Raw genomic sequence first — 14,468 nt, 5'->3', positions numbered from 1 at the left:
CAAACAACCTAACTTTTCACCTCAAGGAATTAGAAAGAAAAAAAAAAAAAAGAAGAAACTATGTACAAAGATAATAGAAGGATGGAAATAGTAAAGATCAGAGTGGAAATAAATGAAATAGAGACTTAAAAATAGGAAAGGTAAGTGAAAGTACCAGCTGTTTTTTTGAAACATAAAATTGACAAACCTTTCACTAGACTAACTGAGAGAAAAGGAGAGAAGACTTACATTCAGAAACGAAAGAGGGGACATTACAACTGATACCACACAAATACGAAGGATCATAAGAGATGCTAGGAACAATCTTACACCAACAAATGGGACTACCTAGAAGAAATGGATGAATTCCTAGAAACATAGAACCTACCAAACTGAATCATGAAGAAATAGAAAATCTGAACAGATCAATTACTAGTAAAGATTTTGAATCAGTAATCAAAAACCTCCCAACGAAGAAAAGTCCAGGATCAAATGGCTTCACTTGTGAAATTGTACCAAACATTTGAAGAAGAATTAATACAAATTCTTCTCAAACTCTTTCAAATAATAGAAATGGAGAGAACATTTCCAAACACATTTTATGAGGCCAGCATGACCCTGATACCAAAGCCAAACAAGGCCACTGCAAGAAAAGAAAATTACAGGCCAATATCCTTGATGAACATAAATGCAAAAATCCTCAGCAAAATATTAGCAAATTGAATTCAATACTAGATTAAAAGAATCATATACCAAGATGAAGTAGGATTTATTCCAGGGATGCAAGTATGATTTAAGATATGCAAATCAATAAATGTGATGCTCCACATTAACAAAATGAAGGAGGAAATCATGATTATCTCAATAGATGCAGAAAAATTACTTGACAAAATTCAACCTCCCTTAGTAATAAAAACTCTCAATAAACTGGTTATAGAAGGCCTCAACGTAATCAAGACCATATGTGACAAGCCCACAGCTAACATCATACTCATTGGTGAAAAGCCAAAAGCTTTTCCTCTAAGATTAGGAACAACACAAGGATGCCTACTCTTGCAACTTTTTCTTTTCTCTTTCTTTTCTTTTCTTTTTTTTTTTTTTTTTTTGCCACTTTTTTTCAATTTGGTACCTGGAAGTCCTAGCCAGAGCAATTAGACAAGTAAAAGAAATAAAAGGTATCCAAATCAGAAAGCAAGAAGTAAGACTGTCTCTGTTTGCAGATCACATGATATTATATATAGAAAACCCTATAGTGTCCACCAAAAAAATATTTAAGCTAATACATGAAATCAGTAAAGTTTCAGGAAATAAAATCAATCTACAAAAATCAGTTGCCTTTCTATACACCAACAACTAACTATTGGAAAGAGAAATCAAGAGTAAAATTTCATTTACAATTGCATGAAAACAATAAAATACCTAGGAATAAAATTAAATGAGGAGGAGAATTATTGGGTTGACCAAGAGTTTGTTCTGGTTTTGCCATGTTATGGAAAAACCGAAATGAACTTTTTCGCCAACCCAATATTTGTGCATTGGAAACTGTGAGCTGTAGACAAAAGAAATTGAAGAAACAAATAAGTGGCAAATATTCCATGTTCATAGATTGGAAGAATTAATATTGTTAAAATGTTCGTACTACCCAAAGTGATCTACAAATTTTATGCAATCCCTATCAAAATTTCAATGCCATTTTTCACAGATATAAAAAAGAAATCCTAAAATTTGCATGAAACCACAAAAGGGCCAAATAACCAAAGCAATCAAGAAAGAATAACAAAGCTAAAGGCATTACACTTCCTGATTTCAAACTCTATTACAAAGCTATAGTAATAAAACAGTATGGTATCAGTATGAAAATAGACACATAGATGAATGGAAGAGAATAGAGAGCCCAGAAATAACCCATGCAATATGGTTAATTAATTTTTGACAAAGGAGTCAAGAATATATAATGGGGAAAGGATATTCTCTTTGATAAATGGTGCTGGGAAAACTAGACATCTACATGCAAAAGAGTGAAATTGGACCTTTATCTTACACCATACACAATAATCAACTCAAAATGGATTAAAGACTTGAAAGTAAAACCTGAAACCTAGAAGATTTTATAGTTGTAAGCTCCTTGACATTGGTCTTGGCAATAATTTTTTGGATTTCACACCAAAAGCAAAGGCAACAAAAGCAAAAATAAACAAGTGAGACTACATCAAACTAAAAAGCTTCTGCACAGCAAAGGAAACCATCAACAAATGAAAAAGCGACCTACTGAATGGGAGAAAATATTTGCAAACCACATATGTAATAAGGAGTTAATATCCAAAATATATAAGGAATTTATAGAACGCAACAGCAAAAAACACACAAATAACCCAATAAAAAATGGGCAAAGAACCTGAATAGACATCGTTTCAAAGAAGACATAAAAATGGCCAATAGGTGCATGAAAAGTGCTCAACATTGTTATCAGAGATATGCAAATCGAAACTTCAGTGAGATATCACCTCATACCTGTTAGGATATCTCTTATCAAAAAGACAAGAGATAACAAGTGTTGGTAAGGATGAAGAGAAAAGGGAACCCTTGTACACTGTTGGTAGGAATGTGAATTGATTACTCCATTGTGGAAAACAGTACGGAAATTAAAACAGTACTCAAGAAATTAAAAATAGAACTACTATATGATCCAGTGATTCTAATTCTGTATATATAATTGGAGGAAACAAAATCACTATCTTGAAGAAATATTTGTACTCCAATGTTCACTGCAGCATTATTTACAGTATCTAATGTATGGAAACAACTTAAGTGTCATTAAATGGATCAATGGATAAATTACGTTATATATACAAAATGGAATATTATTCAGCCTTAAAAAGAAAGAAATCCTGCTTTTGCAGTAACATGGATGAACCTGAAGGGCATTATGCTAAGTGAAATAAGCCACACAAAAACAAATATGCATGGTATTGCTTATACGTAGGGAAAAAATGTTGAATGCCTGTAAATAGAATAGAATGGTGGTTGCCATATGCTGGGAGTGGGAGAAATTGGGAGAGGCTGGTAAAAGGGTACAAACTTTCAGTTATAAGATGACTAAGGTATTAGGATCTAATGTAGAACATGGTGAGTATAGTTGAGTATACTGTATTGTATAATTGAAATTTGCTAAGAGAGTAGAACTTAAGCATTCACACCAAAAAAGGAAAAAAAAAAGGAAGTATATGAAGTGGACAGGTGTGTCCCACCTTAAATGTGGGAATCCTTTCACAATGTATATGTGTATTAAATCATCATGTTGTACACTTTAAAAATATTACAATTTTATTTGTCAATTATACCTCAATAAAGCTGAAAAAAATTTACTTAATTTAAAAAATCCTTTGTCCATGTTGAAATAGGTTGTTTGTTTATTGTTGAGTTGTAGGAGTTATTTATATATTCTAAATATTAGTTGCTTATCTGATATATGACTTGCAAATATCTCCTCCCATTCTGTGGGTTGTCTTTTCACTCTCTTGATAGTGTCCTTTGATGCACAGACTTTTTTTTTTTTTGATGAATTCTAATTTATGTTTTTCTTTTTTGTTACCTGTATTTTTGGTGTCATATCATCATTAAAATGATCATTAAAATAATGAAACCATCATTAAATCCAATGTCAAGAAGATTTCTTCCTATGCTTTCTTCTAAGGCTTTTATAGTCTTAGCTTTTAAGTCTTTGATCCATTTTGAATTAATTTATGTATATGGTGTAAAGTAAGGGTCCAACTTCATTCTTTTGAATGTAGATATCCAGTTTTCCTAGTAACATTAGCTGAAAAAAACTCTCCTTCCCCCTCTGAATAGTCTTATATGTAAGCATTTATTTTAGGGCTGTCTATTCTTTTCCAGGTCTATATGTCTGTCCTTATACCAGTGCCACACTGTTTTGACTACTGTAGCTTTGTATTAAGTTTTGAAATCAGGAAATGTGAGTGTTCCAACTTGGTTGCTCTGTTTCAAGATTATTTTGATAATTAATAATAAAATATTTTAAAGTACAACCCAAGCAGAGTTTATGTGTTTGTAAACTGTATGTGTTAAGTATGAAGATTTATGCCAATGGCCACATTTATATTTTAAGCCTGACCTGTCCTGAGCTCTAGACTTGGAACTGCCTGACATCTCCACCATGCTTCTCAATATTAACAAGTCAAAAACACAGTTTTAAATCTCTTCTTTGAAATTTGTTACTACTGGTTTCCATATCTTAGTAAATAGTATCACACATTTTTACTCTTATTTTACCATTGCTCCCCACCCCACCCCCCACCATATTCCATCCCTCAAGTCCTATTGGCTTTTCCTTCCAAACATCTCCCCAATCTGACCACATCCATCCTTATTACTGTGTCCAAGTTACAGTCATTATGTCCCCCCCAACCCCCTGACCCAATCTATTCTATTCACAGAAGTCAGGAAGTCTGAGAAAAGATGAATTCTGGAATCTTACGTTTAAGACGTTTGTCCAAGTATTCTAGGATTAATCTGAACATTTGAACTACTGCAAGAATTAAAGATCCAAATGCTAGGGATCCAGTGTGATATCTGGGCAAAGATAAAATGAGAATAAAAGTTAAAATATTTTTACTATTAACTAAAAGGATGTTAGTTAATTTTTATTGGTAAAAGGGATCTGCAGAAGGATTGATAGGAAAGAGCTTCTTATACTCTCTTATTCAGATTGACAAAGGTCTTCATAGAGGATTTTAAACCATAGACATCCATTTTGCACTTCATCTATGAAAATGATACCAATAGTCTGTCATCTTATGATGATTTTATGTTTGAGCTGAGCAATGAAGAAACACAGACAAGTTAGTCCTTAATCTTTAATTTGGTGCCCTCCCCGACCTCTTCTCTCCAGCAACCTTTTAGAAGGATATTCGCCTGGGTAGGGATTATAAAACTGTGGCTATAAAACCAGACAAAGCCAGTGGACATCTATGAATCTTGAATTATACCTCTGACCTCAAGTACTTTGCCACTTGAATTATAAACACACTAAACATAACTGGGAAGATAGGTGTAGGTTTCAGTGTGAAACTTACCTTATGGCTCGTCCAAATGCAGTAAAAAGTGGATATGGTGGGATGTCATCAGGTTTTTTCAAGGCCCAGTAATAAGAAGCAAAGGCACCAGCAAGGGCACACTGACCCAATGCAATGACAAAATTTATAAGCCAGAGAAAGACAAATAGATTGAATATCTGGAAGGCAGTGATATATTGATGGTACAGGCTCGCTCCACCATAGAAAGCAAAACGACACTGAGCCCCAGGGCAAGCTTTGGCAATTTCAGTTGTATTAAAAATCTGCACTCAGGAAAAAAAAAAAAAAAACACGAATAATATAATATTAAGTGCTATTCCAAGATAACACCTTCCTTGCCTTCTCTTGTGTGGCCCCCAATTGCATATCTTGCTTTTTTCCTATTAGCTTCTGCTGTTATTTCTATTTTCTATAACATCACTTTATACAATTCTTTAATGAGCTCTGGAAAGTACCTCATTTTTCCATTGTATGTTCATCAGTCTGCATCCACTATAATTTCACATTTATTAGTGTTGTTGTTGACTGTGCCTGCTTCTTAGGTGTATGACAGGACAAGTGAGCTCAGGAAATAGCAGTGCCTTCTCTCTATTCTGCCTACCGTTTTCAGTGCTCTCCTGCTAACACCCGACCCACCCTCCCCTTCTCTACAGTGATCCTCATCAATGCACATGGTCTCTATTTCAGGATGATTCCTACCACTACTGCTAGATGAAATACAGTAGAGTTCTGTATTGCAGTAAATAAAAGAGTTTCTTTTACTTACCTCTGGATTACAGGTTTTATTTTCATGTTTACATTGCCCCTCTGGGGCTATGACTTTGTATATAGGTACCCCTGATGTAGCCAAGTAACTGAGTGAACTCTATTAAGGATAAATTATTTGCTGGTAGATTGAATGTAAATGGACAAGAAAGTAATGCAAATAACTCAAAAGTCCACTGAAAGATTAATTTCAAAAAACTAATCTTTTAACAATTCATTCATTTTCAGAACCAGAGTAATATAACGTGGGTCAGCTCCACTGAGTGGCCCCTTAAAAACAGTGAAATATAAAAAGATTTTTTTACGTATTGCAAAGGAGGAGTGAGGAGTACCACATGTGAAGACAAAATAAAACAAAATGTACCATGTGACCTATCTGAGGGGAAATTCAACTGGTACACTGAAACATTTTTAGAGCTTAGCAATCATAATCTCCATCATCATCACCATCATCATCATCATCATCATCATAGCAATTATATCTTTAGGATGTTCCTAGTCTTTCCCGGATGGAAAGAGACAAACTCCTAGCTCCTGAATAGTAGTGTGTACCTGAGGTTTGAAGGAGTCAATTACCAAAGGATACACTGCTATCACAGCCCAGTAGGAAATGCAGATTGAGAGGAAAATGAAAGTTAAAACTGGATAAATTAAGGTAGTAGGGATGTATCCAATGGCTCTAAAATAAAACAAATATTTGAAACTGAAAATGATCCAGTTATAATTTCTCAATTAAAATTTTATCTGTTAGAACTAGAAATAAGGCTTTGACTGAATTCATTCCAAGAACAGTGGTAATAACCATCAACTCTTTTTTGCTGATGTATACTTAGTTGGTTTTAAAATTTTATTTATTCATGTTTAGTAAGTTAGAGGCATTCTTTCAATGCTCATGTTTGATTCCTGCCAAAAGTTCCCCAAACCTTCTCCTCTTTGGTTATTTCTGACTGACGCATAAATATTTGATGCATTATAATCATGGTATTTCTCCCTTTTCCTTAGACTTTTAAAATTAGAGAGGACCTTGAAGATCATCTGATCAAATGGGAGAATCCATTCCTAATTTAAGAATCCCTTCTGAACTATCTTCAAAACATGTTCATTAGTCTCTGGTGATCTCATTGAGTGAAAGGAACTTACTTTTATATGACACAGCTTATTCTATTTTCTTAACAACCAAAGTATTAGAAAGTCCTTCCTTATCTGCCTGCATGTAATTCACATCCACTACCTTCTGGAGAAGAAAGGACCACCTTTTCCATACAGCAACCCTTCAAGCAGATCATTATTCTTTTATTCTCCAGGGTAATAATTCTTTTGATATTTCCTCCTAAGATATGGTTTCTAAAATATTCATATCCTAATTGCCCTATAATCTTTTCAGCATATGATACTGAATTAACCCTATGCTGTTTGATATAGCCACTGAGAACTATGATGGAACTATTTCCACTCCTAATGCACTGACACCTTTTAGATTCATTTTTGTATTTGTTACCTTCGCCACCTCACTATTTGGGCTATGCTATTCTCTCTTTTCCCCAGACACTGCTGTTCAGTGAATTATTGGGCATCCCTATGTTTACCCTGTATTCTCATGCACATTTATTCCAGCTCTTATTTTCCCTTGAAAAAAATTATTAACCAGTCACAGTAGTAATTGCCCTTTAACACACACACACACACACACACACACACACACACACACACACACACACACACATTTAGAGGCATAGCAGAGGGATAAGTGAATTGTACAATATCATATTATTTAAGAAATAACCCAGCAAATCAGTAGTTTTCAGTGTCTAATGATAGGGCTTCAGTTATTGTGGGAAGGACAGAGTTTAATTTAACAAACTGCCTGTTAACTATTTCAAACACTGGCTTTAGGTGGCACTATTATTATTATAGATGATGATTTTGTTAAAACAAAATCCTTAAAGACTATTTAAAATAATTTGGCCCTTGGCCATTAACACCTCAGTTTCCATCATTCTAAATAGAGAACATGACCTATTGGCTTTGTAATAACACTTTCCTTGCTGTTTCCATGCATTATTCAAAAGTTTAAAGTATTATCCTCAAGTGACCTTTTGGAATAGTTTAGAAACTGTAGGTGTTATTACCTCACAACATGAATTTTATGAAAAACTGTTTATTCTGTAGCATTTTATTCTTTTTTCTTTCTTTCTTTCTTTATTTTGCGGTACGCGGGCCTCTCACTGTTGTGGCCTCTCCTGTTGCGGAGCACAGGCTTCGGATGCGCAGGCTCAGTGGCCATGGCTCACGGGCCCAGCCGCTCCGCGGCATGTGGAATCTTCCCAGACCGGGGCACGAACCCATGTCCCCTGCATCGGCAGGCGGACTCTCAACCACTGCGCCACCAGGGAAGCCCCTATTCTGTAGCATTTTAAAATAAAAATGGCTCTGGGTATAAAATGTTCCTGAATTGAGAGCTGTAGATACAAAATATACAGTCTGGTAGTGCTCGGACCAATTATTCTGTCTACTGGCAAGTTTTGTTATTTATACAAAACTAGCAAGAGCACATAATTGACTTTATAGAATTATGGTGATTTAAAGTTCTGCAAATGATCTCAACCATTAATATTAACATATGACTCAGTATGGGAATAATATAACATAACTAACTTTTATATAGCACTTTATCACTTACTTTCACATAAGTTATCCTCCTAACATATATTTGGTGTTTAAAAAAAAGTGCTAGTGCATAGAATACATGAGTTTTAGCTTTATTTTACCCTATGATAATTGAGGTTTGGGGATTTTGAAAGATTTGTTAGCATGAAGTTTTTAATACGTGGCAGAGTCTGAACTTGAACAAGTCTTCTTGAATGGAAAGCAGATTTAACAAGCCATCTTAAAGGGAAAATAGTCTGGGGCATCTACAAATAAGCAGTGACCAATATGACTGATAGATATACAGTATATGAGTTTCTCCATCAAGGCCTTACTTGCTCCCCTCCTTCAGCAGGGCAATGGAGATGCGGATTCGGTCCCTGAGGAAGATCAGCATGAGGATGATGAACACTTCAAGGATGCAGAGTATTATCACTTTAAACAGGGGGGAAAAAAAAATAGTGTGCGATTCAAATCAATCCCAAAAGCAAACTTTCTCTGCAAAAGTTAGGACTGATCTTCATGATTATTTCTACCAATTCTGACACTTCATAATTTAAGCAGTGCTACCTCTCCAAAAATGCCAGTTTTAGAAATTCGCTTTCAAAACCTCCCAGAAATGCTAAAAAAATGTAGATTAAAACTTTTAGCTAGAGTTTAAACAACTCAGTTGGACAGGCTTCATTTTATCTATGGAAACATTTCACACCATTTGTAGAAATGAGAAAATAGGCATGGAAGAAAGGAAGGGCTGCTTTAGGCAACTCTATTTTAGATGTTTTCACTTTCACTCCTTTGAGTAAGAGAATCATTACAGAAGAAAATTTCTGGACTGCCTCCCCACTCACAGTGCCTCTTAATTAATTGATCTTGCTGATGGACGGGGTGGGTTCTGAGATGCCACATTTTAAGTTTCACACTCTACCTATCATGGCTGCCATTGATGAATCAGAGTGTAAACCCAACCCAAGTTGTGTAATAAAAGTCTCAGAATTAGAATTAAGGGAATCTAGTTAGTTTTGAATTGAAGTGTATAAATCTCTTGAACTAAGAGTTATATACATTTAATAAACTGTGTAAAAACCATCTTTATGTGAAGTAAGTGAACCTGCAAAGAAAGAATAAAATGTATATGTGTAAAGAAAGAGAGCAAGTGGAGGAAATCTTGGCTCCTTTTTGGCTTTTTGTTTCCTGGATCCACATACACTTGAAAGTCCAGCTGCTTTTCTGCTACTTTGAGTTTGGTGAGACACTTCTATATTCTTAGAATAAATACCCCTGCCTTGCCTCCAGCTTGTTCTTTTGTTTCTTTTTACTTAAAGCCAAACAGTCCTAATTACTATATTTCCTCAATTCTAAGACATACCTTCAATTTAGTAATATCCTTTCAGGAAAAGTAAAGAAATCCTTTATTAAATGTCTATTCATTGATTATAAAATGCATCCTGACCTCAGAGATGTTAAAAAGTGAAAAGGTATGGATCCTAAATTAAGGAAATATAGTACTGCTAATAACAAAATCTGAAATTATAAAAGAAACTTAATGGAAAGTTAAATTAAATTCCTACCCATGAAAGAATCCGTTCTAACGTTCTTGCTAGATAGTTATTCCGCTCATGTCTGAACACTTCCAGCAATAGGGCACTCATTATTTCATTCTATTGTTATACCACTGAGATTCGGATAATACATCCCACTTCAGTTAGTATCTCCAAGTAAGTAGAAATCAGTTAACCCAGAGATGTGAGAGGATCTTAGGAAGGTGTCATCTCGCTACTACATCTTCTTTTAGTTAAACGATGTATTTATGTTTTTATGCAAATTTGATTCTCTTAAACTCTAAACTGAGTCCAAAATTGTGGAGTATAGCCATATTAACCTAAAATCACTATCTTCTTTGGACAAACTTAAGAATATGAAATATATCAGTCACTTTATGTTCTGAAATTGCATTGAAAAAGAACATTGCATATTAAATTTGTACCTTTACAAAATTACATATTTTAAATGGTTATATTAGAGAAATTTAACTGTCTTTTGAATTTATATATTATATTCCCTCCTTTTGTTTGAGCAAGAGCAAACAATAGAAACATATTTTTTGAGCCCCTAGAGAGAAGCTGGTATAAATCTAACTTTACCAAGGAGGCTGGGATAATTAATAGAAATGAGAATAGAACCATCTCCTAACACAATCCAAGACTCATAAAAATTATACATTTTGCATGTATAACTGCATATTTTTAGTGTTTCTGTCAATTAGTATAATTTCATACGTATACCCTTGTCTCTGGTGCCTAGGATTTCATCAAACACAGAGCAAGTAATCAATTAATGTCTGATAAATGCGTTGTGAAAGCTAACACTCATTTGAGGAAAGATAAGTATTGCTAGACTTGAAAATAAAAGCAAGCCCTGTTTTCTCCTCAAAGTACCTCTCAACTTCTCCAATGGCAGATTCTGATCATCTCAATGATTTTTGTGTTGAAGGTCCTTAAGAGACAGCAGCAGGATGACCATAGAACCTGTAACTAAGATCCATCTGAGAGTAAAACTAGCGGTTTCAATACATAATGGATGAGATTTGTCATCTTTAGATATGACAGATGACAGTAAGTGGACTGCTGAGGAGATATGGAATCACTCAAATTCAGAAAAAGTAATGAGGATTTAAGTTCTAAGACACCTGATTTTTATAGTTAAAAAAAATGGCTATCAATGAAGTTCTTCTGAAACATATTTGAAAAAATAATGTGTTATGTGAAGGGAATTAGCTGCGTGAGGGCTAGAAATGGGAACCCAAAGAGCAAGAATTTGGCATTTTGATCTAGTACTATCCAAGGAACACAGAAAAACTGAATTTGGCAGACAAAAGAATCTGGTGGGGGCTTCTGTGCAGCAGGGCTAGCTCATCAAGCTTGGCATGAGCCTTAAGAAAACATCTCTCAAGACTATCCAAGGGTCTCTGCTAAAAAACTTTCTCACTAGTGATCTGATTCCCCATATGCCTTGACCCCAGGAAAGCAGTGTCCTAGGTGGTATATATGTCTGTATTCTGGTCACAGAGAGAGTACCCTAATAGTTTTAACGAATAAAAAGGCACTCTGGTGACATGTTGTGAGCCTGTCCCTGATGACTTTTGGGTGAAGTGGCAAAATTAAGTTTTCAGATTTATGGTGATGGGATCCATGCTGGAATCATGATACTCTCCAAGATACTGCCCCCCTCTTAGGCTACCTCTGGGCTCCTTACCAGGCATCCTCAAACTTGTCTTCCCTGGCTCTCTAACTTCAACAACATATGAAGATGAAATATTTTTAAAGCACCATGTAATTACAGATCATCTTTAAAATCTTGAATAAATAACATGAATCTCTGTAAAGTGCAAGGACTAGTATAATAAAACCATTCTAGAAATATAGGATTGAAGCCATCTCTGAAATCTAGCTTTTAAAATATTTGTTAATATTACCCTTAACTAACTCAATCTAAATAAACATTTCAAAAATGTAAATTTCTTTTCAGTTATTTATTATTCCAATTCTATAACAGGTTGTTTAAAAGTCCTGCTATGAAAAATTTGTTGCTTATTTTTTTTTCCTTTTTCTATTTTTAAAAACAAGTTTGAAAAATCAAGCATTTTTTTCCTTTTAAAATACCTTTCTTGGATATCAGATTAATGGCTATAAACGTCTATATCCAACCCATTTTAAGTTGAAGGCAAATAGCTTGAGATCATTGTAAAGTAACATTTTCCTAGATTATATAATAAATTCCCCTCAATGACTTTTCCATTTATTGTAGCTAGTATTATTATAGACACACTTATTTTAATGACATTAGCAATAAGTATATTTTAACAAGTTATACCAACCCAAATTTTCCTTTACACAAAAAGATGCTTTCTTGTTATTACAATTTTAACAAACAAGTTTTTAAAATCCACTCACTAAATGCGAACCATGTTTGTTTCAGTTGAAAGTACATGCTTATATCAGTCTGAATCCCGATGTGAAATACAGTTAAGTGAGCATTTGGCTGTCCCTGAAGATTGCTGTATTCCCGGTAACAGTGCCATATTCCTTGAAAAGGAGAGAAAAGTAGACTAATATAAAATGCTATTTTCTGAAATATAAGCTATACACTTATAACACATATCTACATGAAATTGATCAGCATGGTCATTTTTACAAAGGAAGATTCATATTTCAAATTAAATATTTTATGTGTATCTAATAGTCTAAATGTGCTACTGTATTCAGTATAAATGTTTTCAGTATTTGCTTGGATGACTGTGACAACATCTGGCTTTAAACGACCTTTTAAACAGAAACAACCTTAATGTCCATCAATAGCGATTGGTTAACAAAATTATGGTATATTTGTACAGTAGAATACTGCATTTCCATATAAAGAGGAGAAAGTCTAGTGTTAGTGAATGATCACCACATGTTTTGTTAAGTGGAAAAAAGTATAAAATGATATAAAAATATGCTATAATTCATATAAGAAGTAAGAACTATATATATTTTCTTATACACACGTAAAGTATCTCTGGCAGGATACATAGAAATACAATCTTTTTTGCTTCCAGGGAGGGAAACTTGGTGACTAAGGAGTAGAATGAGAAGGAAAATTTTCACTGTATAAACTTTTTATCTTTTAACATATAATCTATTTAAAAAGCAAATTTAAAAAATCATTTAAGTTGAAAATAGCCTTGTGAAATCTTTTCGATGGTGAAGGAATGTCTTGATGGAACTGTCTAAAAGCATATTCTTATCAAAGATTGTGTCCAGGCAAGGCAAACATGGACTTACTGTATTTTCCCCAAGACTCTGTGTTTCGAACTGTATATGACTTTTCACATGGTCTAGATAAAGTGGGAGTAGAAAACAGAGTTAAGAGGCCTATTTATTTTAATGACCCATGCGTCTGGATTAGGTCCGTTGGATATGTTCTAGCAATAATGAGGAAAATAGCTTTTAAAACCTCTAACTGTAAACTAACCGTTTTTTTTCCTAGATACCAGGTGAGAGGGTATGGCCCATGGAAAGACAAAAAACTAAATTAGAAAGGACAGTTGTTTCTCAAAGAAATATAAGATAAATCCCTTCCTTTTAGGCATTGCTTTCCCTGTGAATTTTTAAAAATTCCTTTAAAAATGCTTTATGGAATATTTGATACATACAAAATTATATGTAATGCAGATGTTGGTTTTAAAGCATACAGTAAAATAAACACATATGAATGTATCACCTATCTTAAGATTTTATCATCCTAATTTTGCTCTAATTACACAAAATAAAAATGTTTCTTCTACCTGAGATTTTCATCCTATTATACCTACTGCCTCTCCCTGCCAAAGAACAATTATTCTGAATCCTGTGCTTATTATTCTCTTATTTTAGCAGAAAGATATGTTGAAATATCTCCTTAAGGGGTATTTATATCCCATAAAGTTTTATTATTTATTGATTTATTATTAATTCTTATAGTTCTATGACTTTTGAGGCTATTATTACACGCATACATGTTTAGAATTAGTATATCTTTTTAGTAAACTGTATCCTTTGTATCCCTAGCAATGCTTTTCATTCCAAAATCTATTTTGTCTGATATTATTATGGCTACTGCAGCTTTCTTTTGGTTAATGATTGCTAGTATATTTTTATCTATCCCTTCACTTTGAAACTTCCAATTTCCTTATGTTTTGTGTAACTTACGTAAATAGCACAGCTCCAATTTGTATATTTATATCTTAATCTGACCTGACAATCTCTGTATTCTAAACAATGAGCTTAATAAATTTATATTTAATGTATTGCTATACTTATTTTTCAACCTTCTTACTTTTTGCTTTTCCTGTTCCACTTTGTATCTGTACTTCTTTCCTTCCAATTCTTGTCCTTTAAAAATTGATCAGTTTTTGTTTGTTTATTTATATTCTATTTTTCCCCTCTACTGGTTCAGAGATGTCTTCTC

General features: G+C 33.8%; 1 protein-coding gene across 1 annotated transcript in view; it reads right to left on the bottom strand.

The window, feature by feature from the left end:
• SLC44A5 (solute carrier family 44 member 5) overlaps positions 1-14,468 on the bottom strand; it is a 376,131-nt gene that overhangs the window by 22,020 nt on the left and 339,643 nt on the right. Inside the window, exons 11-16 of the mRNA XM_060142527.1 lie at positions 12,434-12,565; positions 8,819-8,918; positions 6,424-6,516; positions 5,839-5,926; positions 5,073-5,335; positions 4,475-4,569 (exon numbers count right to left, since the gene is read on the bottom strand). Of these exons, the coding sequence (XP_059998510.1) occupies positions 4,475-4,569; positions 5,073-5,335; positions 5,839-5,926; positions 6,424-6,516; positions 8,819-8,918; positions 12,434-12,565 (771 nt within the window). The remainder of the gene's footprint in view (positions 1-4,474; positions 4,570-5,072; positions 5,336-5,838; positions 5,927-6,423; positions 6,517-8,818; positions 8,919-12,433; positions 12,566-14,468) is intronic.

Source organism: Lagenorhynchus albirostris, chromosome 2 (genome assembly GCF_949774975.1).
Source record: "Lagenorhynchus albirostris chromosome 2, mLagAlb1.1, whole genome shotgun sequence".
NCBI lineage: Eukaryota > Metazoa > Chordata > Mammalia > Artiodactyla > Delphinidae > Lagenorhynchus > Lagenorhynchus albirostris.
This window is presented reverse-complemented; position numbering and strand designations above follow the sequence as displayed.